This window comes from Marmota marmota, unplaced genomic scaffold, assembly GCF_001458135.2.
Source record: "Marmota marmota marmota unplaced genomic scaffold, marMar, whole genome shotgun sequence".
NCBI lineage: Eukaryota > Metazoa > Chordata > Mammalia > Rodentia > Sciuridae > Marmota > Marmota marmota.
In genome coordinates, this window is record NW_025999949.1 from 25224959 (window position 1) to 25252843 (window position 27885).

At 48.4% G+C, this 27885-nt stretch overlaps 1 protein-coding gene across 33 annotated transcripts in view; it reads left to right on the plus strand.

The window, feature by feature from the left end:
- The first annotated feature begins 6 nt into the window (after window positions 1-6).
- Window positions 7-27885, plus strand: part of LOC107142918 (COPII coat assembly protein SEC16-like) — a 392435-nt gene continuing 364556 nt past the window's right edge. For 5 of the 33 annotated variants that reach the window (XR_007347238.1, XR_007347226.1, XR_007347224.1 and 2 more), the window contains exon 1: window positions 33-376. Coding sequence is in view for 5 of the 33 variants with exons in the window: in XM_048802122.1 (XP_048658079.1) it covers window positions 27-376; window positions 13654-13819 (516 nt within the window). In the remaining 28 variants the exon portion in view is untranslated. Of the gene's footprint in view, window positions 377-1319; window positions 1557-13653; window positions 14167-19281; window positions 19367-22159; window positions 23614-24236; window positions 24334-26390; window positions 26460-27885 lie in introns of those variants that run through there. The other 28 variants (XR_007347216.1, XR_007347220.1, XR_007347221.1 and 25 more) reach the window with 21 other exon arrangements.

Below are 27885 nucleotides of genomic sequence, written 5' to 3' on the forward strand. Positions count from 1 at the left end.
TGCCCAAGCAGCGGACAGAGGGGCGCATGGGACAGCGGCCTGGGGCAGGGGATTGCCGGGCACGCGGGGATCCGGGACGCACGCGGCGGACCGGGAGGCGCGCTCTTCCCCCTCCCCCGCGGCCGGGAGCTCGAGCCGCCGTGACGTCACGGGCCACCCGCCAGCCCCTAGCTCCGCCGGGCAGAGCGCGTGCGGCCGCCGAGCACATGGGCCCACGGGCCGGGCGGGCTGGGGGCGACCGGGTAGAGGAGGAGCAGTCAGGAGCCGCGAGCAAGGATGGACACCCGTACCTCCCGGAGCCCCCCAGTGGATTTTCACTTGGAAAGGATGTTGGCGGTCCTGGTGACCCGTGGGACAAGGCTGGATCCACCCTCCAGTAAGTTCCAATTTGTCCTCTGCGTTTCTGGAAACTCGAGCCTTGCTTGGCATTGCGGGTAGGGATGCGCAGTGAGTAGTTGAATGGAGGAAAGGGGCTTTCGGATTCCTGTGTGTGTGTATTAACCGTGCACTTTCCTCAACCCGGGACCCAAGACTGGCAGCGAGTTTGGGCGTGGGGAGGGGGAGGGGAGAGGTGACACCGAGTGGCTCGTGCCTAGAGGTAATTCTGGATTTATGCACTTGATCAAAGGCGTATTACCTAATCTCTAAAAATAGACCCCTCTCCAGTAGCACAGATTTGGGGCCGCTGATGTGGTTTGGAGGCCCCATTTGCAAAACTAGAGGTCTGTGAACTGTATGATGCTCCCTCCATCCTTTGACCGGTCCTCCCTCCCACTCCCAGACACCCCCTCAGGGCTGAGTGAAGGTGATTTCGAAAACTCAGTAACTGTGTTTTGAAACTTTCTCTGCTTTTGCACTGGCCTTCCTGGGTGTGCTGGGTGCCCTGGCACTCTCCTCATGGTCATTCTTTATGGATGGGTTGTTGATTTGATTAGGTTTGCCTTCCCTTGGCTCATGTGCTCTTGTTTGTGTCAGTGTTTGTGGTCTGCTGTAGACTTTCAGGAAGCGCAGCCATGAAGCTGCATGTGCCTGGCGTGTGGATACATATTTGCAGGAGTGGAATATTCTGTTAAGAGTTCTGACTTCAGGACATTCTACATTCACTTGTGAGGGGTAGGGCCAGGATAGTGTTTTTTTTTGTGTGTGTTTCTTTTCCATGCTTGTATTTTCCAAGTCCCCTCTCACCGACTCTGCCACTGTCAATCCCACCTAGGGGAGACCCTGGAGAAGCTTGTTTGTGTGGTGGGTGGGTGGGGGCCCTGAGGACGCAGGGACTGTATCTGCTGAACCATGTTATAGGATGTTGCAGGCCTATTTTGCATATGGGCAGTGGCAAGTCGAGGCTTGTTCAGTTGCCACAGTCCTGTGGTCACAGTTAGTCTTTCTGAAGCTCTAATCAGCCGAGAAGGAGTTGCATCGATCCTCGGAACCCGATTGGGACTTACTGAAAGATTTATCAGGAGAAAAGCCTTCGTTAAAGCTGAAGAAGGACCAACAGAATCCATTCCTAGGGAAAACCTAGCTCTCCGATATTTGAAATGAGTTACATCTTGGAGGTGAGAATGTGCCTCGTGGTGTGGGGCGATGGCAGGAGGACCCAAAGAATTCCACTTACGGGTCTGGTGACAGAAAGGCTGGGTGTGACCATCGTGGGCTGTAGTGCTGGATCAGCTGACCTGGAGGAGACTTGTTATGTGATTGCATTGATTTTTGTCTTTTTTTTTTTTTCTTGGTTAAGAGTGGATTCTTGTTGCTTTACCTGCCTTAAGTGCAGAATTTTACATAAGCTGGCTCTCTTGAAAAGTAGAAGTAATCATCTTTTTTTGATTGATTTTCCTCTCTCACCTCCCCGTCCCCCCCCCCCCGACCCATTTCTATAGCTGTAGCTTTGCAGGGCAGGAAAGAGGGAGTTTTTTTCTAGGTTCTCAAGTATCTGGTTTGTGTGATTGCTGGACTAAAAACCTGGTGAATTGACACCATCTGCATCAAATCATTCCTTGGTTCTTGAGTTTAGTTTTTTCTTCTCCCTGCATGGCAGGCCGGCAGGCAGGCAGCCATACTAGCTGAGTTCGGCAGTGTGTGTTTACCATGCCCAGGGCCTCTGCCTGCCCAAGAAGGACACTGTCCTTGGACAGCTCAGCAAAGGAATCTCCTGGACCACAGACACCCTCCTTTCTTCCTCTGTGGCAGTAGCCCTGAGTTTGCTCAGACCAAGGGCAGATAGATGGTGATGGTTTTCCTGGGGAAGCCGAGAACCTGTACTGGGTGCTGGTTCTTTGGAGGTGGTGCGGCCTGCTAATGGTTGTACTTCCCTGTGCTGTAGATGCTATGGGGCTTTTTCTTTTGTATTTCCAGTCCTCATGGTTGTGGACATGATATTCTTTTTTTTTTTTAATATTTATTTTTTAGTTTTTTTTTAAAGTAGACACAATATCTTTATTTCATTTTTAGGTGGTGCTGAGAATCGAACCCAGTGCCTCATGCACTTGAGCCACATTCCCCAGCCCAACATGATATTCTCTGTGCCTTTTCCCTGATGCCAGTTTGTGATCTCATTAAGAGGCTCGACCTTCCCTGTCTATACCCTATGTCTGTCATGGGACCCTGACCCGAAGAGGGAGCCAAGCAACAATCTGAAATAAGATTAGCTACTGAAGAGTCCCGTTGACAGTCACATCGACATATTTATTTCCTAGGAAAAAAATCTCAGAAATTCCAGGCCTTATGCACACTGCCAAGTGAGCTCTTTAGTTGGAGCCTCCTCTGTTTCTTTTGTTTTTCTGGCACCAAATAATCGAAATAACTAGAAAGAGTAGTAAGAAGAATTAATAATGACAACAATAGTAGCACAGGTGGTGACTGAAATCGTTGATCCTGAGTAGCCCTCTCTTCACATTTACTTTCCCCATAACCTCACAAGGCACTTATAAATAAAATAAAATGTCCAGCAATGACCGAGTTCTTTTGGTAGGCCAGACTTGAATCTAAATGCTTTACAAATATTCTCACTTAATCTCCCAGTAATCCTGTAAGATATTATTATTATTATTTTAAATATTTTTAGTTGTAGATGGACACAACACCTTTTATTTATTTATTTGGTGCTGAGATTCAAACCCAGGACCTCACACGTGGTAGGCAAAAGCACTGTACCAATGAGCCACAACCCCAGCCCAAGATAGGATGATTGTTATTTCGAATGGCTCAGGGGTTGAGTGTTGCCCCAGGCCACATGGCCAGGTATCTATGGAGCTGATTTGAACAGGGCCACGTGACTCCCAGGCCCATTCTCAGAAGCCAGAGGATGGTGAATTTTTTTAAAAAATATCTTTATTTTGTTTATTTATTTTTATATGGTGCTGAGGATTGAATCCAGTGCCTCATATGTGCGAGGCAGGCGCTCTCCCACTGAGCCACAATCCCAGCCCGAAGATGGTGAATTTAAGAACAGAGGATGTTAATTGGCCTTGAGCAGGGTGTCAGAACCTGTCCACCTGGATTGGGCATAGGTGGAAACCTTAGCCCCTTGCATGAAGATACCATTTGCTCGATCTTACTGTCGGTTTGTGGAGCAGGCTGAGATGAGACAGAGGGGCCAAGAGGCCTAGAGTGATCTACAGTGCTGGAAGAGTCCTGTGCTGTGGTGTAGAAGGGGCCCTTTGGGGCCTGGGCAGGAGCCTTGTGTGGATAGAGGTCAGAAGCCTCAGTCTTAGTGCAAAATCTATGATCATTTGCAAAAGACTACATCCAGACGTCCTGCTTGGCTTCATGACCAAAACCCTTCAAGGACTGTTTTCAGAATTTAATTACTATCATCTCTCACAGCAGATGGGAGATAGAGCTCTTTTGCCGTGATTACTACCCCCACTTGCAAACTGTTCTGAGTATCCACCTGTAAACTGGGGGTGTTTATGCCCTATAGAGACCTTTGGTGGCCCTTCCCAAGCCCTGTCATTAAGAACAAAAAGAGTAGCGAGGTGTGGTGGTGCCCTCCTGAAGTCTCAGCTACTCCTGAGAATGAGGTGGGAGGATCCCTTGAGCCCAGGAGTCAAGATCAACCTGGGAACATAGTGGTGCCCTGTCTCAAAAACAAAAAATAGAACGACAAGAATGGTTCATAAGGCAAGACTTAAATATATGATGCCAAAATGGACTCATTCTTTGTGTGTGTGTGTATGTGTGTGTGAGTGCACACGTGCTCTGGGGATCAAACCCAGGGTATGGTAAGTGGTCTACCCCTGAGCCACACCTGTAAGCCATGATGTCATTCATCTTTTTTTTTTTTTTTTTGGCTCCCGGGATTGAACCCAGAGGTGCTTAATCACTGAGCCATATTCCCAGCCCTTTATTAATATCTTATTTAGAGACTGAGTCTCCCTGATTTGCTTAGGGCCTCTCTAAGTTGCCGAGGCTGGCTCCGAACTCCTGATTCTCCTGCCTCAGCCTCCCGAGCTGCTAGGATTACAGGCGTGTGCCACCGCACCTGGCTCATTTTTTAATTATAGGATTCTGAGTTGTTCTTTTTTCCTCTCATTTATTTATTTATTTATTTTGAGGTTGGGATGGGGTTCAAGTGTTGATTTTTGTTTACCTGCCTCTTTTTTGTCATTGACCCTGAACTTGAGGACAGGGGCACCTGGTGCCTACATAGCTGTGGTGTTTGTTGAATCAGGTAGCTGACAAGATCTGCTTCATCTTCAAAGAAACAAACAGCCGGTGTGTCAACTGTCATTGTCTTTTTAGGTGTGAAACAGCTGACATGGTGGGAAGTTGGGGCTTGCCCGCAGGGAAAGAAAAAGAAAGAGGAAAGCTAGACAGCAGTGGGGACATCCAAGCCGAGGGACTGAGTATGGACCCGGGTTACTTATGAGCAAACTTCCCCTTGGTCTCCTGGCTGTAAAATGGGGCTGATAAAGCAGCAACCTCACAGGCTGCTCTGAGGAGGAAATCAGTGGTAAGCAGAAGGCAATCAGCAGAGGGCCTGGGGCGTACCCAGCACTCAGTAAAAGTGAGCAAATATTATTACTGTCACAATTATTGAGTTTCATTACTTCCTGTGGCTTCATAAAGCAATGGTTTCTGAACACGTCTTAATGTACAAAGGTAATGTTCTGGACATAGAACATAGATCATGAGATGGCAGTGACTTCCCCAGAATTCTTTGCATGTATCAGAAAGAAGCCCTGGCCGATAGAAGCTAGGAAGGGAAGAAGGCCAGTCAGCTGCAGGAGTGGGTCTCAGGAAGCACAGGAATCAGAGGGCACATCCAGCTGCCCTTGCACATCGCCCACACTCCCTGTCCCTCCATTTCCTCAGCTGCTGAACAGGGAGGACAGTAGTTACCCCCTCCCAGGGATGGTGTCCAGCACTTAGCATAGAGGCGGCTAGCCCCTGAGGAAGGCATAAAACCAATTGCTATTGATTATTATTTTTTAGGGCTCTCATTTTCCTGGTGAATTAGCCCAGACATTTGCTGCTCCATTCATGATGGATCCATCCATTCATTTATTTACTGAGCACTTGCCGTCTGGGAAGCCCTGTTTTAGCTGTTGGAGATACAGCAGAAGCAAAGAGACAAAATTCCCTGCTCTCCTGTAGCTTCCCCTGTAATGGAGGCTACAGAATGGGTACAGACAGTGTGGTCTTCTGAGTCAAGGACAGATGGAATGAGTGTGGGCAAAACTAGACCAGTGTCAGTGCAAGATCAGCCTGGCCCTGCTGTGCTACTGGTGCCTGGCACAGAACATGGCACGTGGTGGTTACTGTGGAAGTGGTAGTTGCTAAGCTCATCATCATTATTAGTTTTCTTTGGTAGCTGCCTTGTGAAATGACAACCTCCCTTTCTCCCATTTCTCAAGTTTTATGTTTCTCCAAAGCTTTTACCTTCCTGGATAGACCCTACATATTGTTTGTCTTTTCCCTCTAAATGGCAAGTTCTGACAGGTGGAGGACCACCAGCCTCTTATTCATCCTTTCTCATGATTTCAACTTATATATTTTATGTGTCTGTCCTGTACCAGCATCATTCTAGGTGCTGCGGATGCAGAAAAGAAGGACGAAGGACAGACTTTAATTAGGGTAGAACTTAACATCGTAGCTGGGTCAGGTGGGTGAGGAATAGTAGACATGATAAATAAAGACATCTATGGTATATTGGAGGGTCGTGAGTTCTATGGGAACAAGCAGAGCCAGGTGACACCTGGAGGGCTGGCGTGGGGTGCAGGCTTAGGTTAGCTAGTCAGGGTCAGCAACATTGAGAAGCTGATGCTGGAGCTGTCCTGGAGGAGTTAGTCTGCAGTCGGGTGTTTTGGGCCCCAAGACAGAGGCCCAGGGCAGGAGTGGGCCTGTGAGATGTGGGAACAGCACAAAGAGTGAGTGAGAGGGGTGTGGGGAGAGCAGGTGGGCAGTCTTAGGAGCACTGCATGCTGAGAGAGACCTCAGAGAAAGGTTGTAAAGCTTTTGTCTTTCACTGGGTTAAATGGGGATACACTAGAGGTGTTTAAGCAGAAAAGTGAGGTGATCTGATTTAGCGTTTAAAATCATCAGTCTGGCTGCTGTGTTGAGAGGAAACTGAATCAGGGTTTGAAGCCAGTGCACCCCAGAGCCAGTGTGCTGCAGGTGCTTGGTCCTGGCTGGAGGCAGGAGGTGTGGCCATGCCATGGGCTTCTGGACCCCTCACTCCAGTATCCTCAGCACCTAAAGTGCTGTCCAGCATGGTAGCCACTAGCCTATGTAGCCGTGGAATACTTGAAATGAACTCGAGATGTGCTGTAGGTGTTAAATACACATCAGATTTTGAAGTTGTAGTACAAAAAAAAGAGAAAGAAACATTTCATTAATCCTTTCTATTATTATTTTCATTAATCCTTTAAAACGTTGGTTATATATTGAAATGATAATGTTTTGGATAAATGGGATAAATATAGTATATTAGGAAAGTTAATTCCTCCTACACCTTTAACCCTATTTATTATGGCTGATAGGAAATCTCAGTATCATCCAAATCATGTGCTTGGATGATGTTTCCACTGGTCAGCACTGCTCTGGTTTCACTCCTGAGGCCTAGTGGGTACTTGGTGAGTTGCATGAGTGAGAACCAGGCAAAGGGGATTCTGCAGTAAGACACCATCTCTATCTTCAGGAAGCTTCCAGGAGGGGCGAGGGCAGATGGCTGATGCCTGCTGGAAAGGGGAAGGTGGGTTGGAGGGACCATGGCCAGTTGCGTCTGCTGTTGCTGAAAGCCTCATCTAGGGCAGGGTGGATGACAGACCTCTTGTCTCAGCAGGGTCTTGGTGACAGTATGCAGCCACCAGGCCCCAGTGTCCTGGAGAGGAAGGCAGGGTGGGCTGGGGCAGGCTGCCCTTGGAGTCTCAATAACTGACTGCATCCAGTCAGCTGAGCACTTTTCAAGGATTCTGAGCAAGGAGAGTGGGGAAAGATGTCTTAGGCATGTGGAAGGTGGATTTCAGGAAGATAACCTGAGTTCGGGATTCCAGTCCCATGGTGGACACAAATGTAACTAGGGAAATAAATAAATAGATTTATTCATATACACAAGAACATACGTACATATATATATTTCTATTTTAAATTGGTGTATTATAATTATATATAATACTGGGATACACTGATATTTGTACATGACTAGGGAAATTTAAATGATATTTCCTCAAATGAAATCTGAACCTTAAGAATCCAAAGGAATAATCTATTAAAAAATGTTATTTCTGGGGTGGGTTTGTGGATCTGTGGTAAGTGCTTGCCTAACATTTGTAAGTCTCTGAATTGAATGCCAAGTTTTTTGTTTTTTGTTTTTTTTGCGGGGCCAGGGACAGTACTGGGAATTAAACCCAAGGGTACTTTACCACTAAGCTAGATCCCAGGCTTTTCAAATCTTATTTAAGAGAGGGTCTGGCTAAGTTGCTGAAGCTGACCTCGTACTTGTGATCCTCCTGCCTCCATCTTCCGAGTAGGTGGGATTACCGGTGTGCACCACCATGCCTAGTTTTTTTTTTTTTTTTTTTAAACAGTATCATGATGTGCATGTTGGTATCTTGATTTTTCCCATTGCTGTACTGCTAGATCATACCTATTTCTGAGTATTATAAATGAACAAAACATTTATAATATTTATAATATTATAATATCATAATAAATGTTATAATATTATAAATATCATCAGTGGCCCCCAGTAATACTATAACATTATAAATGTTACATATAATATTATAAATATTATGTATTATAAATATATATATATTATAATATTATGATACATATTATAATATTTTATATTATAAATGTTTTGTTCATGCCATTTTTATTGAGCAAATAATATTTCTATTCTGTGACTGTTTTCTTGTTGACGTCCGTCATTCCTTTGATTTGGATGCCTAGCTCCCCAATAGACTGTTTACATAGACCAAGTTTTCTATTTTTTTATTTTTTCCTAAATCTCCAGTCTTAGGATTTTCAAATCATAGCATCTTAATATTTGCAAGGTTTTAGGTAGGTATGTGGTCACGAGGTTTGCACAGCTACATTTGCTGTTCTCTGGTGAGATGCAGAGCTTGTTGCTGTCTGTGACCCGCTGATGTCCCCTTCGCGTGCCCTACGGTACATGCTAGCCACATGTTGGCATCTATTGCAAGCCCTTATTCAGCAGAGGTTTGTGGACCACCTGTCCGGTGTCAAGCGCTGTGCTGGGCCTGGGCTGTTCAGTGGTGAGAGTAGATGTAATGCCGCTACTTCAGGGACTTACTGGTGGGGAGACAAGTGAGCAAATCCACTCACAAAAACAGCCTCATTGTAGAGAATATTGAATTGACCGAGAGGGATGGTTCATATGGGAGAGGGCCTCATCACTGAAATCCTGGGTGAGGACCTGGCGTTTGTAAAGACCAGGAGGGGTTAACCAGGGCAGAACCAACAGGAAGGGCAAGATTGAATAGGTCTATATGCTCAAGAAAAAAGCTCATCTAAGCAACAAAAACCAGAATGGCAGGAAATCCAAATAAAAGACTCATATTTGCAACATATGTAACATTTTAAAGCGCTGACATCCAGAGTGTGTGAAGAGTTCCCCAATGTCAGTGACAAAGCGACAGACAGCCTCCTAGCAAAGAGGGCAAAAGCTATGAAAGAGCAGCTCCCAGAAGAAGAACGCAAAATGGAAACTAAATGTGAAAAGGTTCCGGATTTTGCTAGTTAAGTAGCTTTATTGAGGTAGGATCTAAGATGAAAATTTAGTCTTTTTTGTGTACAGTGCTGTTTTGATAAAATGCAGAGAGCTGTGTCATGTCATCACCACCCTGAGATATAGAACTCTTCCATCACCCCCAGATTCCCTCCTGTCCTGTGGCTTGCGGGCCCCTTGCCTTCTTACGAAGGCGTTGGCTTTTCGAACGTGCAGGCCTCTGAGTTGATCTCCTCCCTTGGCACATGCATTTGAGATTCTTTCTTCACCTGGTTGTTTCCATCAGGGGTGTGGCACGGTGTGTTGGAGAAGTGGAATTTTGTGATCTGCATGTATCATGTGTGTCCATCCTCCCTTTGAAGGGCCTTTGGGTTGTCTTCAGAGCTACATGCTTCAGATTTTAAAATGTGCCAGAATTAGGAAGCGCTGGTGGTCACCTGAGCAGTCAGGATTCTCCAGCTCAGCTAGGAAGCAAGTTGGCAGCATGTCATAAAATTGGAAGCACATGTGCAGCCTCACACCCTGATGAATGTGCAGAGCCCTTGCTCATGCTATGTGTTACTTAATGATGTGAACCTTTTTTTTGAGGAGCGGGGCAGGGGTACTGGGGATTAAATACATGGTGTTTTACCACTGACTGAGCTACATCCCCAGACCTTTTTATTTATTTATTTTTTGAGACAGGGTCTCATTAAGTTGCAGAGTCTTTCTGCTAAATTGCTGAAGCTGGCCTTGAACTTGCAGTCCTCCTGCCTCAGCCTCTCAAGTGGCTGGGATCACAGGCATGCATATATATAAAATTGACAAATATTTTACTTACTTTTGGGGTACATGTGGTATTTCAACACATGCGTACACGTAATGTTCAAATCAGAGTAAGCATATCTGTTTCTTCAAACATTTATCATTTCTTTGGGGGTAAAATCATTTATCTACCTTTTTTGGAAACACGTAGCACATTATTGTTATCTGTAGTCATACCTACTATGCAATATAATACCAGAACTTATTTCCCCTCTCTAATTTTAACTCAGGCACAAGCCCTCCTCGTCTCTGAGTGCTTTTTAAAAGGTTAATATAGACACCTATACACATTGCTTAAACATTTGTCAGATATATAGAAAGGGAGCCGGGCATGGTGGTACATGGCTATAATCCCAGCTATTTGAGAGGCTGAGGCAGGAAGATCACAAGTTTGAGGCCAGTGGTAGAGCACCCCTGGGTTTAATCCATCCCTAAAAAACAAAAACAAAAATAAAATCAGTTTGAGGAGGGCTACCCTAGGTAAAGACAGCAGCCTGTGTGAAGGCCCTGGGGGCAGGGAAAACTGGGCAGTATTCCGTGGCAAGAGGCTGGGGTAGCAGGAGCAGCGTGGCCAGGGACCTGGTCTTAGAGGGCCTTATAGGCTCTTCCGAGTCTTTGGGGGCTGCTCAGGGGTGTGGGCCTGATTTGATTGGTCAGTTTGATGGGTAGATAATGAATTGGACAGTCAACCGGGGCTGGCCCCTGTTAGAAGGAATTTGGGGAGAGAGAGCAGGAACCTGCTCTTGAATTGGAGATGGAGGGAAGAGGACGATTTTTGCATGGTGGGCCTGCTGAGGTAGCCAGGGGCCTTCCAAACCTGCAGGGGCACTTGGACTTTATCCCACAGGCTTTATCCTATCCATAAAAACCCCTGCTAAGGCAGGGTTTGAGCCAGGGCAGGGGAGAGATGGGAGTGGGGTCACGTCTCTCTCCCTGTGATGTAACCAGCCTGGAGCTCGACAGTCTATTTAATGTGGCTGAGAGTGGTTGTCCTCTTGCTGGCTACTTGATTTTTCGCATTTTCAAAAGGAAATAGGAAAAGGAAGAGGTCCTCGGTGTGGAAAGTCCCCTGGAATTTATGGGAGAGAGGCTTGGAAGGCAGAGGTCCCTTCCGGCATTCATAGTGACGGGGTTTGTTCCATAGCTCCCGTCCCTGAAGTCATGACTCATGCAACCGGGGCAGGCAGCAGCTTTGGGATCTGGATCTCCAAGCCAGTCCTCTCAGTTCCAGATTTTAAAAGAAAAAGATCATCTCTGCATGTGACACATCACTTTTTACAAAACAGATGACAGCATCGGGTTCATAAAACGCCAGCGGAAGGCCAGACTGTCTGAGCTGGACAGACTGGTTTATGGCCAGAGGATGCAGCTGGTGAGGACAGACCCCTCACAGGACTGCCTTCCCCTCAGAGCACCTGGAGGTGATGGCTCCTCATAAGCTTGCCCTCCGAGGGGTCTCCAGCTGGACCGGGTTGAGGGCTGTCACCGCCTGTGCTCTGTGCAAAGTCCCCGGCTGGCCTGAGTCCTCTTCTGTTTTCGTCTGGTGCCTGGAGGTTCCAAGGCAGTATCTCTTCCCTATTGTGACTCTGGACATTCCACACATGCTTTCTCCATTAGAAACACATTTCCTGCACATTCATTCCCTTTAAAAGCAAAAGCAAAGGGTTTAAAAAAAATAGGAGTGGAGACGGAAAGGGAGACAGTATTTCAGTAACTGTGCCATATAGACATTGGCCCGGCAGCCACCACTTAAGTCAGGTTTTCGGTTATCTCTGAGAGACTCCTGCCACCCTTGGCCATGACTGTGCACCCAGGGCACATCCAGTCCAGTAGTGGGAGATGCCCCACTGGCGCCAGAGCCCCCTCTTCTGAGCATCAGCTCCTTTGTATGGCAGGTCCTGGCAGGAACATCCTCCTGTCCCCCGAGGAGAACCACAGGAGTGAGTTTCCAACTGGCAGACAGGATCCTGAAGCTCAGGCACTTAAAAGCTTTGAGCTTGGGGCGGGTGCACAGAGCACTGAATGGCACTGTCAGTAGTGGGGCTGGGATAGGAATCCAGCCCTCGCCGACCTTGGAGACTGAGCGCTTTGGCCCTGTGGACAAGTAAGGCTGTCAGGTGGAGCCCGCTGGCCAGGGTGGGCATGATTAATTTAGAAGGCTTGGAACGATGTGATTCTTCTAGAGGATTCGTGTCTGCAAATTCTTTTCTAAGATTCACTTTGGACATGGTGAGAGAATCAGCCAGCCAGGCCAATGGATTCAATCCCTTCCTCCACTTCCTCTCCTATGGAGCTTCTGCTTACACTTTATGACTCCACGGAGGGCTCACCTCCTCCAGGAAGGACTCCCAGAGGGCTTCTGAGAGCAGTCCCTTCAGGTGTCCTGCCTAAGTTATTGTACGTCATACCTATAATATCAGATTGCTGCAGTGGGTTCCTGGCAGGGGCTGCAAACTCAGCTGTTTAGAGGGATGAGCAGATTATATATAAATACATCAGGTGTGCTCAAAGCATCCTGTGCAGTAGGAAATGTGTAAGAACAGCTGGCTGCTAATTACAGCTCCCTCCTCACAGCCTCCCCAAGCCAAAAAGCAGATCCAATGTTGCCAGAACGTCCTTTTTTTTTTTTTTTTGGTACTGGGGATTGAACTCCGGGGTACTCAACCTCCAAGCCATATATATCCTCAGCCTTATTTTGTATTTTATTTCGAGACAGGTTCTCACTGAGATGCTTAGTGTCTCGCTTTTGCTGAGGCTGGTTTTGAACTTGCAATCTTCCTGCCTCAGCCTCCCAAGCCACTGGGATTACAGGCATCTACCACTACTGGGCCAGAGTGTCCGTTTTTAAAAGAGAAGTCCAGGTTGCCCTGGTTTCAATCCTGAACATGGTGGGGGGGGGGCGATAAGAAGTTGGGGGAAGGGACCTTTTTAAATATAAAATTTCCTGATTTCAGGAGTTTTCAATTCATATTTTTAAGGAACTCTCCTATGCCAAAGGAAACACTTGTGGGCCAGATGGGGGCCAGCAGTTTGCAACCCCTGGTTGTATCTGTCTCCCTCTTTCATGAGCAGCTCCCAACATGACAGGCCCTCCTGCCTGAACCTAGGCTCCTGGCAGCAAGCCACCCAAATGGTGGCTTCTCCCTCCTGAAGTGGCCCTGAGAGAGCACCCCCACGGTGTGAATGTATTTCCCTTACAACTCTTTTCTGTCATGTCACTCTGTGTTGCTCTTCAGTTTCTTCTGTGCTTTAGCAATAGGCTCTGTGTTTCTGGATAAGTCCTCATCTTTAAGGTTCTAGATAACGCTATTCTTCTCCATTCCCTCTTCCCTCTCCATTCCCTCTACATGTTGACTCTTTTTTGGGGTGATGAAGTCGAGGTGGGAAGAGGAAGCATATCCTGCTGGTTAGCATGGGTCTCCGTAATGTGTGGGTCTCTGTTACTAAGCAGCCATGGTTTCCGGCCAACCCACTGACTTTTGCCCTCTGAACTGGGTTGCCATTCATCAGGGGAACAGGCATGATATTTTGATTTCTCTTCATCTGCTGTGAGTGATCACAGCAAAATTTAAGAAACAAACCAGTCAGCTACTATGTCAAGAAGAGCCCTATCTCCTTTCATTTGGCTTCTCCCATCTTGTGCTCTTTCCCAGGGTGCCGGTGAGGTCGGAATTCCATCAGGCCATGGCTGGGGACATAGGAGCTCCACATGGGTGTGTGCCAGAAGTCAGGGGAACAACAAAGAGGAACTGTAGATTGCATAAGTGGAAGTCTTTGGCTTTGGGAGAGGCAAGGAAGCGGAAGAGCAGAAGGTGGTAATGCATGAAGGCAGCTACCCTCCAGGGCCACGCTTTTTACTATTGAAGGTTTGGAACGATGTGATTCTTCTAGAGGAGTATTGCTAAGAAACTGTTGGCAAGTTTGAAGAACTTTTCCTGTTTCAGTTGATGTGAATATGAATTCCAGATTGAGTATCACTATCTGAAATGCCTGGGGCCAGAATTGTTTCGGATTTCAGATTTTGGATTATGACATGTATGCAATAAGAAGTTTTGGGGATAGGAACTAAGTCTGAACATGAAATTGATTTACGTTTCACATACATATCATATTCATAGCCCAAAGGTAGTTTGATACACGATTCTTAAATAATTTTGTGCATGAAACATTGTTTCCTGGTATGGAATTTTTTTTTTTTTTTTAATTTGTGGTGTCATGCTGGTGCTCCAAGGGTCTGAGTTTGGAGCATTTTTGGTTTTAGATTTTGGGATTACAGTTGATCTACACATATTAACCAGTTACACATGGAAACCATGGATGAACAAGCTCCATTCAGTCACCCGCTGTTTACTGAGTTCCTCGCAAGCAAGCGGAATGAACAGGCCTGCAGCTGCCCCCTTGAGAACTCTAAGGTCCCTCTGAGCCCCTCCCCCGCCCAGGCTACTGCAGTTCCCTCTGGTCTGCAAATGGCCACAAGAGCAGAGTGACATAGGGGTCCTGAGAGGTGGACAGGGCAGTAGCAGGGCACAGGAAGGAAGCAGCTCATGACAAGGGAAGGCTTTAGAGAGGTGGGGATTTAAGAAGGTATTCCACATAATAGGATGGCCGAGATCGGTGGTCTGGTGGCTGCTAGGGGAGGTGTCTTGAGACAGGGTCTGTAGACAGGGCTGGTGGGGCAGGATGCAGGAGGAGATGAGGGGCAGGCGTCCCTGATTCTTCTCTGCCTGCATGCGTGTCCTGCATCTGGTTGTGAGATGTCCTGCATCTGGTTACTGCTCGCACTGTAGGCAGAACTGCTCTCAATCACATTTTGCAGATGGGACATACTGAGGCTCAGAGAGGTTAACTGACTTGCCCGAGTTCACACAGTCGTGAAAGGATATAGCTGAACCCAGGTCATAGTGCAAAGACTGAGTTTGGAACTGATTTGTTGAGTCCGAGTCTGGAGCCTCAGTTATCCAGGTATATGGTCCTTTGCCCTAGGTCAGGGTTTTCTTGATTTGCTCCCCTATTTCCCTATCTTACCCACTTCCACACCCCAAAAAAGGCAATGCCGTTTTGACTTTAGCTTGAAATGTTGATATCATTATCCCAAGTCTCTAGTTCTAAATCTCTGGATAGACTGAGAAAAAAAATTCAATTTATAGTTATGCTAAGTGCTGTGAATTACAGCACAGGACTTGGAAGTTCTTTGTCTTTGTTTTGATGTTCCATACTCCTTTTTAAATTCGTAAAAAGAAATCCAAACTCTGGCTCTGAGACTGGGGCAACGGAGATGAGCAGACTCACGGGAAGTCTGTGGTGGACAGACTTCCCAGGTCTCTGGCCTGTTCCTCCTGCCTTCCTCCTCGCTGCCTGTGCTTTCTGAGCAGGAGAAACAGTGCACACTTCACTCGGGGCCCAGGTCACACTGTCCGTGGCCCCCCATGCCCAGCTCTGTTTGGGCAGTGTGGCTGAAGGTGAGGAGGGCCTTGGCCTTCTTGCATGGTCCCTCCCTGGCTGCTCTGCTCCTCAGACTTAATGACAGACCTGGTTTGAACCTCAGCTCTGTGGACCTTCAGATCCCCGTGCCTCAGTTCCTCCCGTGCCATGGGAATAAGGCCGCCTTCCTGCTCTGGGGACACAGAAATAAGTGAGTAAATACCGAAAGCCATGTCTTCAGAGCCATGGTCCTGACCAGGTCATGGTGTGTACCTAACTGCCCCTTTCCCTGCAGTGTCAGCCTGGACATTCCTGGAGACTCAGATGGTGACAGGGTCACAATGGACCCCTTATCCTTCATTAGGTTCTCACAGCAGTGGAAGCATCTTGGTAAACTCTAAGTCCCATTGAGTCACCCCTGCCCAGAACCACCCTGTGGCCTCAGGACAAGGCTACACTTGCACCATGAGCTTCGTGTCCCTCTAGCCGTGCCCCTTGTCCCTCTGCTCCAGCCACACCACTCTGCTGCCAGGCCCAGCTCGCCCCACATCTGCCTGCCCCACTCCCCTGGAGCCTCTTCATGGCTTTGCCTCCCAGCTGAACGCGGCTGCTCTCTGATATTCTGTTGAGTTCCTTATCTCGCCTAGGATCTGTCCCCCCCCCCCTCAGATACTAAGCCCTTGGGCAGAGGCTTTTGTCTACCCTGCTGCCTGCTGGATGCCTGGTGCCAACCCAGAGTTCATTTGCCCCACAAGTGGGTGGGAAGAACCCTCGCATTCCAGTCTGTAGCAGACTTGGGGATTAGGGGTCACTCTCCAGGGTTGCTGCCCACAAAAATCAATGGCTCCTGCTGTGTTTGAAGGTCCCTCCTAAACTCATTGTGAAATTTCACACACACCCCCCCCCACCCTGAGAGGATAAGAGGGTGGAAACCGGCCTTAGGAGGTGGGACCTTCTGAAGATAAAGTTGAATGAAGCCTGGAGGGTGGGTCTCTCTGTGGGGCTGTGGCTTTATAAGGGTGGGGGAGAGCTGGGCGTGGTGGCCCACCCTGTAATTCCCGCAACCTGAGAAGTTCAGGGCCAGCCTCAGCAATTTAGCAAGGCACCATCTCAAAATAAATGATTAAAAAAAGAAGAGCTGGAGATGGAGCTCAGTGATGGGTTCAATCCCCAATTAAAAAAAAAAAAAAAAAAGGGAGAGACCTAAGCCAGCTGCTCAGTTTCTCTCACCATGTGACACGCCCTCTGCCACCTCAGGATTTTGCAAAGTCCCCACCAGCAAGAAGGACCTTACCAGATGCAGCCACCGGATCTTGAATTTTCAGCTTTCATAACCATGAGGAGAAAACATCCTTTTTCCTTAGAAATCGTCTCAGTTGGAGGTGTTCAGTTAGAACCACATGTCACCTCTAAGGTAGCTGGCAAACATCTTCAGGGTGACGGAATTGGGCAGTGCGTTTTGTGTAGCTTCACAGCCTGCATGTTACATATACTATTGATACTTACAGGAGAATAGGTGCTATGAGGCATGCTCATAAATACCTAGAACCTTCCATCCTACTGAGAACAGGTTGCAACTGCCCAGGGTCCCCTAGAACCACTTCTCTTTCCAGGGCCCAGAGACAGACCCTGAATGAGTGCTCCTGCTGGTGGCCTGGAGCCCTGTGGGTGTGTAAGGATCGCTTAGCTCTGAGCTAGAGCTGAGACAGAGAGGGGCAGTGAGTCCCAGAAGGTCAGACAGTGGTAGCAGTCCAGTGGCTTTCTCCTCAAGGTGGGCCCAGGAGGCCAGGCCGGCTCCCAGTGCAGCGAGACAACTCTCTTCCTAGGTGAGCTTTCCCCACCTCCACTCCTCCAGCTTCCCATTTTACCCAAGTAACTAAGCCTGCAGGACCTCTCCTTCAGGGGAGCTGTGTTGCCTGATACCCCCAGCCAGGATAAGCCTTTCAGGAACTGATAACCTAATTGCAGCTGAATAGAAGGGGCTCAATAGAGGCCCCACCCCGCTCCCCAGACCTTCCTGAGTACTTACATAGTTGCTTAGTTCCTGTGTAGGCTGGCCTGACATTCCACACTTGAGGCCCAAATTAGGGGAGGAGGGATCAGGCAAGTCTCTCTTCCAGAAGAGGGACATCCGTGATTCATCAGCAAATATGGTTTTTTCTTTGCAGTACTGAAGATTGAAGCCAGGGCCTCAGGCATGCTGTACAAATGCTCTAGCGTTAAGCTATACCCCCAGACCTTTTTCTTATTTTTTATTTTGAGACGGGGTATCACTGAATTGCTTAGGATCTCAGTAAGTTGCTGAGGTGGCCTCAGACTTGCTGTCCTCCTGCCTCAGCCGCCCAGATGGCTGGGATTACAGGTTCCTGGCCACCAGCAAGATTTATTCACTTCTTTATTGCATCACACCTAGAGTCTGAGCTTTTTAAAACCTGGGCCTCCGCCTGGGAAACTGAATCATCCTGATGGTGAGAGAAACAACAAAACTATTTGTTGTCCACAGGCAAGGGGCTGTGTGTGTGGACCCAGAGCATCATGGGTGAAGTGCTGGCTTCTGGCTACCCTGTGGATTTGAGTTCTCCTTTTGTGCTGCAAAGTTCTGAGATTTTCTTGGGCGAGTTATCTACCCATCTGTGTTTCAGTTCCTTTATTTAAAAACTACTAGATACTTGAACAGAGGGGATAGAGTGAGATTCAGAGCTGTGAGCACCACCCTCGCAGCCCCGGGCTCCACAAGCGCTGGTTGCTAAGGTCCAGCCTACCCCTGTGCCCTAGGACCCGCCCACTGGGTCTGTGTCAGGCACAGTGGGGCTTGGTTAATCTGTGCCCCACAGTTTGCAAAGCCCATGCATGGTGCTTCCCTTTTGTCCTTCCCAGCAGTGGAGTTGGGGACAAGGGCTTGAGCCCATTCTGCAGAATGTTGCCCATGGCTTCCCTCCTCCTGGACCTTGACTTCTCACCTGTGAACTCACATAAGGGACGGGGTTGTTCCCTGGCTCTGTTCTAGCACACTGCGTCTGTATTTAATCTGTATATTTCATCCTTACGCCTGTCTGGGCAGTTGATATTGATTTCCCCGCTTTACAGACGGGGACTAGAGGCAGAGAGCTGTGACTTTCTAAGATGAGGACTTGTGCTGCAGTCCGGCTGCAGCAAAATAACCGGGGGGTGACGAACAACTTGTGTAGATTGATACAGCAGGAGTGGGAGCCGTTTATTGCAGGACAGGAGCAGTATTTATACATTCCACACAGCTTATCTAATTAGCATAAACTAGATACATCAGTCAACCAATAAAGAATTTCCACACTTAATGGCTTGTTTTTGTTACTTCTCAAACCACTCCCTCTGGCATTTTGCCAGGCACCGTCCAGACTTGTTTACGAACTCTAACATTCCCCTGGCAAAATGCCAGGTGTTATTTTGACTTGTTTACAGACTCTAACAGACTTGCAGCAGGGCCAGAGGCAGCATTTGAAGCCAGGCAGCCTAACTCAGGCCGGTGTGTCTTCCTGGTATGCTTGACTGCCTGGAGGCCATCTCTAGGTTCCAGGTGGCTGGACTAGGGTGGCACAGCGGAAGTGCCCAGGACATCAGATAAGTTTTTTGGTGGTCTTTGCTGGGGGGGGGGGTGTTCAGAAGCTTAGTGCAGCCAGGGAAAGAATCCCAAGGTGAGATGAAGGGTGGATATGGGACTGGAAGGTGGGTGGCCCTTGTCCTTACACATAGGTCATATTGGGTCCCTTCTGGCAGCTCCAAGGATCATCTACATTCTTTCGTCCTCTGGAATGTTGCTGGATTGAGTATGGTTCTAAGGCTGGGGCTGATATTTAGGCCTTGAAACTCTTTGCCTTTTATAGAGATGTTCCTGGTGTGGGCCGCTTGCGTGGGCTCTGCGCTGTGCCCCCAGCCTGGCCTGCTTGGGGTCGAGTCTGAGTTTCGAAGGTAAGTTCACGACCCGTTGTCCATGCTCCATCACCCCTAACCCCTCATGGGGAAGGGGTACCTCCGGGCTGGTTGGGGCTTTGGTCCTTTGGTGTGGGGGAGCAGACTGGTAAGGAGGCTCATTCCATTTCCCTTAGTAGGCCATGGGCCACGGCAAACACACCCTCCCAGTCCAGAACCCGTGATCCGTGGAGCTGCATACTCCTTTGGCCACATCGACAGTGGTTTTCATTGCTGCAGTAATAAATTATGCTTTTTAAGGATGAGGATGTCACCCAGCTGTTGAGTGGTTTCAACTTCCAGATGTTCCTCTGGAAACAGAGGGGGTGCATGATGGAATCACTTTAAAAGTTGAGGCACAAGAAGATCTCATTGACTTTTTTTTTTCCTGGTACCGGAGATTAAACCAAGAGTGCTTAACCACGGAGCCACATCCCCAGTTCTTTTTATATTTCTTATTTAGAGACAGGGTCTTGCTAAGTTGCTTAGCAAGAATCAGGGCCCTTGGTGAATTGCTGAGGCTGCCTTGAACTTGCAGTCCTCCTGCCTCAGCCTCCTGAGCCATTGGGATTACAGGTGTGTGCCACCGTGTCTAGGAGCTTTCAGTGACTTTGCTGCCATCCCTAAGGGAGGTGTGGTGTGTCTCTGTAGGGAAATGGGCAGCCACTTGCCGAGGTGACTGCATGAAGAATAGTTAAATGGTGAGTGAAGCAAGAGAAGTTCACCAGGTACCCTGGGGTCCGAGACCCAGAGAGGTTGGGATTAGTTTGGCTTTCCAGTGCTGTCCAAGTGCTTGAAGATTCTTTTTTAAAACATTTGTTAAAAGTTTTTTTTTTTTTAAATATCTTTATTTTATTTATTTATTTATGTGGTGCTGAGGATGGAACCCAGCAGTGCCTCACGTGTGCTAGGCGAGCCTGCCACTGAGCCCCAGCCCTTGACACTTGATAGAGCAAAACCTGAATTGAAATGTGTTGTTCGTGTAAAATGCACTCCATATTTGAAGACTTCGTTAAAATGAAGAGATAACATAGAATATCTTAAGTTTTCTACATTGATTACATGTTGAAATAAAATTTGTCTATACTAGGTTAAATAAAATCTATTATCAACAACCATTTCACTTGTTTCTTTTTAAACTACGTATATGTGGTTAGCATTATCTTTCTTTTTTAAAAAATATTTATTTTTTAGTTGTAGATGGACACCATACCTTTATTTATTTATTTAATGTGGTGCTGAGGATCAAACCCTGGGCCTCAAACGTGGGAGGTGAGCGCTCTACCTCTGAGGCACAGTCCCAGCCCTAGCATGATATTTCTATGGGATGCTGCCAAGGTAGACCCCAGTGGTGGGCTTTAGAGTTGTGTGGTGTGCAACCTGTACAACCATGTGTGGCAGACCTCCCATGTCCAGATCAGACTTCTTGGGTTGAATCTTGACTCTACCAATAATCACCTGTGTGAAACTGGTGCGACTGTTTCACTGAACTTCAGTTGTCTTATCTGTAAAATGAGTATTGTAATCGTACCTACTTCGAATGCCTGTGAAGTGCTTGGAACGGTGTCTGGTGCAGCGAGTGTTGGTGGTCTCATTGTTATTGTAGTGGTGGTTGCTTTTATAAACTGCAGACATGTAGCTACAAAGATGTAGTCAATGGGGAACCAGAAAAGGGAAGGAAGCAGAAAATCGATGCGGTGATTATCGGAGGGCAGGAGTCGGTCTCGGCAAGACAGGGTGCACTCCAGAGCCGCAGGGCTCCAGCCCTGGGTGTGGAAGTCGGGGCTGCAGGCAGACAGGAGATGGGAAGGAGGTGGTGGGCAGGTGGGACAGCACCTGGGGGGCTCACCTGGGTGGGAGCCTGGCTCAGAGCAGGTCGCAGTGTGTGAGCAGGAAGGGAGCCCAGCTAAGGGGACCAGCAGCAGGCGTGGGTGGGGCTTGCAGTTCAATGGAGCCAGGAGGCTTTGGGCTGGAGAGTGACTTGGCTGGAGTTGGGGATCACGTTGGTAGCTGCTCTGGGAGGCTGTACTGGTAACAAGGATAAGAGGAGATGCTGCTCCGAAGCCCGTGCATTTTTCATTGTTCCTGTTGAATCTTCACCTTCCAAGTGCCATGTGCCCTGCGCCCACTTCTGCAGCCCCTCCCAGCTTCTCTGCACAGGCCCCACAATGGGAACGGCCCGCACCTCAAGCTGGCCTCCGTCTGGCTGGCCTCAGGCTCTTGTGCCAGCCCCTGGCCGAGGCTGCCTGCCAGTCCCCTGCCAGTGACTTTGCATCAACGGGGACTTCCTAAACATGAGAGAGGGCGGTGAGCGGGCTGCAGGGAGCTTCTTCTGCTCTTGGTGTGTTAATTCTGATTCTAATTCCTTTAAAAGAAAATTAGTTTTCTAGTGAAAATAATACCTGCATGTATTTTAGATCAAGTGGGTAAGCTTATATGGAAAGTCAGAGTCCCCTGGCCCTGACAGCTTGTCTGTAGTTCTGTCCCTGAGTGAAGCAGGGGCAGGTCCGTATCTCTAAATAACAGGCTCCTGCTGCTGCCTGTCAGTTGACTTCATCCTCTGTGCCTGGGCCCTCAGCGGTGTCCTGTGACTCAGCCCTGTGAGGCAGAGGTCCACGTGCCTGCCCCTGCTACACCCACCTTGCAATTCCAGCCTCTGTGCCTTTCACATTGGCAATAACACAGCTATTCCCTCGCACACCTACAGTGAACACTCTGCTCCTCATCGGCCAGATGGTTTTTATTGATTTATTTTTTGCAGTATTGGGGATCGACCCCAGGGGTGCTTTACCCTGAGCTACGTCCCCACCTTTTTTTGTTTGCTTTAGGTTTTGTGTTGGGACTGGATCTTGCTGACTTCTGAGGCTGGCCTCAACCTTGCAGTCCTGCCTCAGCCTCTCGTGGCACCGGGATCACAGGGTGGAGCACCACGCCTGGCTGCTAGGTTAATTCTGGAAGTTGGAGACTTCTCTGTGGCCTCTCCACGGCGGTCACTGCACATCTACGCAGTGGACTCTGGCCAAGTGTCCGTTCTCTCCAGCCCTTCCTTTGTTCTGGCTTTTCTAACTGCCCGCACTTTCCTTGAAGTCCTGTATGTAATTTCTTGAGTATGACAGTCCCCTCTTTTTTTCCAAGGTTTTGCTTTCTGTGGTTTCAGTTATCCATGGTCAGCTGTGGTCCCACAGTCTTAAAGGGGAAACTCCAGAAGCCACCAATTCCTGAGTTTCCAATTGCTTGCTCTTGTGAGTAGTGCAGTGAAACCTTGCCGGTCTCTTCCTCGGGCTCCTGGGACGTGAATCCTTCCTCTGTGCAGCATATCCTTGCTGTATGCGCTTCCCGTCCTTTAGTTGCTTTGCCGGGTGGGTTTATCAGATTGACTGCCCTGTCACAGGGCTTGTGTTCAAATAGCCCTTCATTTACTTAATGATAGCCCTGAAGTTCAAGAGCAGTGAAGCTGGCCATTTAGGGCATTCCAAAGAGTAGCTATAAAGTGCTTCCTTTAGGTGAAAAGGCAGAAATTATTGGCTTAAAAAGAAAGGAAAAAGCTGGGCACATCTTGGGAGGCTGAGGCAGGAGGATCACAAGTTCGGAGCCAGCCTCACCAAAATCAAAACTAAAAGGGGCTGGGGATGTGGCTCAGTGGTTAAGTGCCCTTTAGCTCAGTGGCGGTGCACTTGCCCAGCGCGTGCAAGGCCCTGGGTTCAGTTGCCAGCACCAGAAAAACAAAGAACCAAACAAGTTTGCACGCTGAGATCCCGGGGTGAGTTTTTGTTGTTAATTTCCTACTGTTTCTAATTTTTAAATTAAACTTGATCACAGGTATGTATGGAAACACGTGGTGTGCGTAGGGTTTGGTGCTCTTCAAGGTTTCAGGCATCCTCTGTGGGTTTTGGAATGAGTCCCCAGGACGACTCCAGGTGGTTTTGAGTTCTGGGTTCCCTCAAGGCCCTCTGCCCGGCCCCTCAGGTAACTCCCTGGGATCCCTCTAGACCCTGCTCCCCTGCTCTGATGGCTGTCGTCCGGCTCAGTGTAGACGGATTCTAGGACTAGTTTCTGGTCCTCACTGCTCTTCTGGGCTGGAGCCCCTTCCTGCCGGGTCTTCTATCAGTCTTTTTCTAGGTTTGCTCTCTGATTTTGCAGGATCGTGCACTTTGTTAGGATCATCATCTGAAAATGACAAGAAAGCTAAGTGGACGCTTCACCTGGTCTCAGATGTTACTTGTTGCTCATTTCATCCAGTGGCACAGGTCATCATTATTATTTCTTTTTCAAATAATGCTTATATGTCTGAGGATGTGTGTGTGTGTATCCTCACGTGTGTGTGTGTGTGTGTGTGTGTACGTGCGTGCGTGTGCACATGTTCCATCTTTCAGATTTTTTTTTTTTTTTTTTAGGATAGGTTGCTACAACTGGAATTACCAGGGTAACGGTTCTAGAGATCTTCAGGCCCTTAATGCATATGGTTTAGTTGTTTTCCCCTTTAGTTGTGTCAAGTTCCGTGACAAGGCATCTCCAGCATTCTTCCTCCCTGGAGCTGCTTTCTGGTGAACTTGAGCCTGTGAGTCCAGGGAGAAGTGGCGTTCGTTGCTGAGGTGAAGGAGACGACTCTTCCGTGTTTGTCACTGCTTCTCAGTATGCTTTTGGCTTTGGAGCAGTTTCACAGGAGCCTAGAAAGTTTTTACCTCGAGGTTTGCTGTGGCTGAGTGGAAGGAATCCTGTCCCGAGTCAGTCTCATCGGAAAGTTGCTTGGCTTCCGTTTGCCTTGTGCTCTCAGGCGTGAAAGAGTGGATGACAGTGGCCACTTTAGGGTGGTTGGAGGGTGAAGTGAAATCATGTAACTCTGACTGCTAAGTGTAATATTCCATTTCAGGATGTGATCATGGAAGTCAGAAGTATGGGTCTTGGATATAGAATCAAAGGGCTTGGCTTCCGCCCCTGATGCTTTTTCTAACTGGATGTTTGTACTGGTAAGCTTTCCGTCACTGAAACAGAATACCCGAGATAGAAACTTGAAAAGAGAAAAGGTTGATTTTGGTTCACGGCTTTAGAGATTTCATTCCATGACTGAGGAACCTTGTTGGTTTGGGGCCTGTGGGGAGGTAGCACATCATGGAGAGAGTATGGAGGAAAGCTGCTTACCTCATAGTGGCCAGGGAGCTGGAGAGACAGAAAGGAAGGAAGAGCCCAGTGGCCCTTTAAGGGCACATCCACAAGGACCTAAAACCTCCCAGTAGGCCACCTGTTAAGGTTCCCCCACCTTCCAGGAGGGCCATGCTGATGACCAAGCCTTTGATGCCTGGACCCTGGGGACCACACACTATAGCAGTGTTCTTAGCAGAGTCCCAGAGACCTAGGTGATATGGCTTGCAGCGCTTCCCAGCCATGTTCCTGTTCCCTAAAATGATGAGCAGGAGAAGAGTGCGTCTATATCCTGTTTCTCAAACCTTTACCAGCTATATGATTTTGGGTAAATTGCTTCTCCTCTTGACCTTATTTTTGTTTTCTGCAAAATGGGAATAATAGGGATTGCCCCTAATTCCTAAGAGAACTGTGCAGGTTACACAAGGCGGTGCCTGGAACTTGCTGGGCCTGGTGCCAGACCCTGGCACGTTCTCAGCAAAGGCCAGTTATCCCTATTGGACACAGCAGACCCGGTGATTCCCTCCACCACATCCTAGCAACCTGCGCTTTTGCTTCATAAGCTGCTTGCTTCTGGCCTCTGGCTGGGCGGGTTCATAGTTTGGAATCTTTACAGTCAGAGGGGACCCGTCCAAGCCTGTCATTCGATGGATGACAAAGTTAGTCTCCAGATGGCAAGTGACTATTTTGGAGTCTCCTAACCATTCCCATTTGTGAATATGTATGTGCAAGCACACACACACACACACACACACACACACACACACACAAGCATATATGCACAGGCTGGCTCTGGAGGGGTTCACCAAGAGTGCTTGCTTCTGAGGACAGGGGCCTCTGGGGGGCCGGAAGCTGACCTTCCCTGGGTGTCTCTGCATCCAGTTGTGGCCCTGACCCTTTGAGTTCTTCAGTTATAAGAATCAAGTTCTCAGAAGTCCACCAGGTAGTGAAAAGCCTTGGAGTGCCCTCCTGCTTCTTAATGCAGGCCCAGAAGCCCTAAGAGGATTCCACAACCTGGTGGTTTTATAGCTGTCCACCTGAGCCCCCTGATGTGCAGCCAGAGTCCTGGACATCCATCCTTGGCTCCTGGGCAGCTGACCACCCACTGTTCTGTTCTGGGGTGGCCTGGGTGGGGGAACTGTGGGCCTGACCCAGAGTCCTGAGGCTGGAGGCCTGGGCCACCCCCTGTCTGCTCCTTTCCGGCCAGGGACTCCTCATGCACAAGGCAGTGTCTGGGCAGCTCCCTGTCCTCCTGTGAACCAGGGCCTCTCCCAGGAATTTCAGGGCCGCCCTGCAGTCGGGGCTGAGCGGCTCCCCCAGGCTCTATGTGCCGAGTTGGCAGCTCCCTAGAAACATTTCCTCCCCCTTCTTTCTGACACATGGGGTGGATTCCCTGTTCCATCCCTGCCCATGAGTGTCAGGGGTCATGTGAGTTGAGTCCTGCAAGAGCATCGTGCTTGGTGACCCTGACGGGACAGGGGAAGAAAGGCTGAAATCCATCTTTCTCTCAAAGCTTTTGATCTTGATTCTGGTGCAAAGCCCCGTCCCTCATTTCTCCCAGCCCATTGTCACATCTGGTGACTGGGCTGTTAGGGCCCAGTTACTGCCTTTTGGAGGCCATCTAGTTCAATCGTAAGTCTTTTTTTTTAACTCAGTGACCACTTCAGGAAACATCAAAGTGTTTATGGGACCCCCTTTTGTTTCTCCATTCAAAATGGAAAGAGGCATGTTGAGCCACGGCGGGGGCAGGTGGGGGTGTATCTTCTTACCCCTGGGATGTCCACCCTTTTGGACGGAAGGCTGTGGGTGGGTGTTCTGAAGCCGGCTTCAGCCTCTTCATGCTCATCAAGAGCTTCTTACTATTCATCTAACTCCTTGTTCCCAGGTGAGGGAAGCTGAGGCCCAGAGTGGACATGGAGCACGTGTGGGAGAGGCTCTGTGGAGTGGGCTTCGGGTGAGTGAGACACTGTTACTCCAAAACAACAACCACCACAACCACAACAACAATCACAACAACAACCACAACCACAACAGTCATCACGACGAGAGGCGGCTGCTGCCAAGTGTGGGTCTGTGTCCCGGCTGCCTTGGGAAGGCCCAGTCTCCTCTCTGCCTGATGGCAGCACAGGCCTTGTGGCCTTTGTATTTCTCCTTGGCTCCAGATGTATTTTGAAATTTAAATGATAAAGCACACAAGTCCTTTAGAAGCTGTAGAAGACTTGCGAGAAACCTCTCCAGGGTGGTTTTGGGAACCAGCAGAGGCCGGGGTTCCTTTTAAGCACTGGGAGAGAGGGACATTGAGGAGACTGTGCCGCAGAGTGAATGGCTGCATTCATCCCACGAAGCTCAGCCCGTCCTCCCGGGCTCACCCTTTTATGGATGTGCTTGTGGCCAATTTGTCTTCCCTCAAAATGGAGAGCTGACAAGATGGGCTATTTTTTCCTGTTAAAAATAATTGCACGCCATTCCAAGTTCCGCGCCTCAACCAGTTAAAGATTTTTGGGTCTTTTGCCCAGAATGTCTTCACAAGGTGAGCTTGTTTGTGTAGGAGCCCAGTGTGACAATGATGACTCAGGTCAGGGACTACAAAAGACTCTGTGATGAGCAAACAAATAATTATTGCATATATTGTATATAATAAAACCTTTAATATGTATATTAAAAGCATATCTCTGTATATTAGATAGGTGGTCCCAGCAACAAAAATGTACAATGCAGCTGCAGAAGGAGGCCTTCCTCCATTGCTTTTAAGTGTGCCCTTAGAGCGATTGGTAGCTGGATCCTTTCTCCTTGGTAACCAGAGCTTCCCAGAAACCCTTTCCAACAGAAGAGCTGCTGACGCCTTGTAAGCAGGAAGAGCTTCCAGGTGTTGCTTCTCAGGCCTTGCTTTAAAATGTTTATTTTTATTTTTATTGAACATCAGTTCTATTAAAAAAAAAATAGTGGCTGCTTAGTCCTTATCAAGAACTTGCTTTTTGGAGTCCAATGAGGTTTGAATCTCTGCTGTGTGCCACGTATCAGCTTTGTGAACTTGAGCAGGGGGCATCTCTTCTCCCATGCTTAGTGTCCCATCTGTAAAGTTAGAACAAGAATTCTGTCTTCGTGGGGTGTGGGCATGGACTGGGGAGAGTGTTTATAAAACGTGTGATAGTGTCCTCGGGCTGCCATTGTAAATAGCCACAAAGTGGGTGGCTTTCAATAGTGACGTTTAGCAGGGCATGATGGCACACACCTGTAATCCCAGGGACTCCAGAGGCTGAGGCAGGAGGATCACAAGTTCCAGGCTAGCCTGGACAGCTTGGTGAGATGTTCAGCAACTTAGTGAGACCCATTTTCTCCCTGTCCTCCTGGGGGAAAAAAAAAAAAAAAAAAAAAAAAAA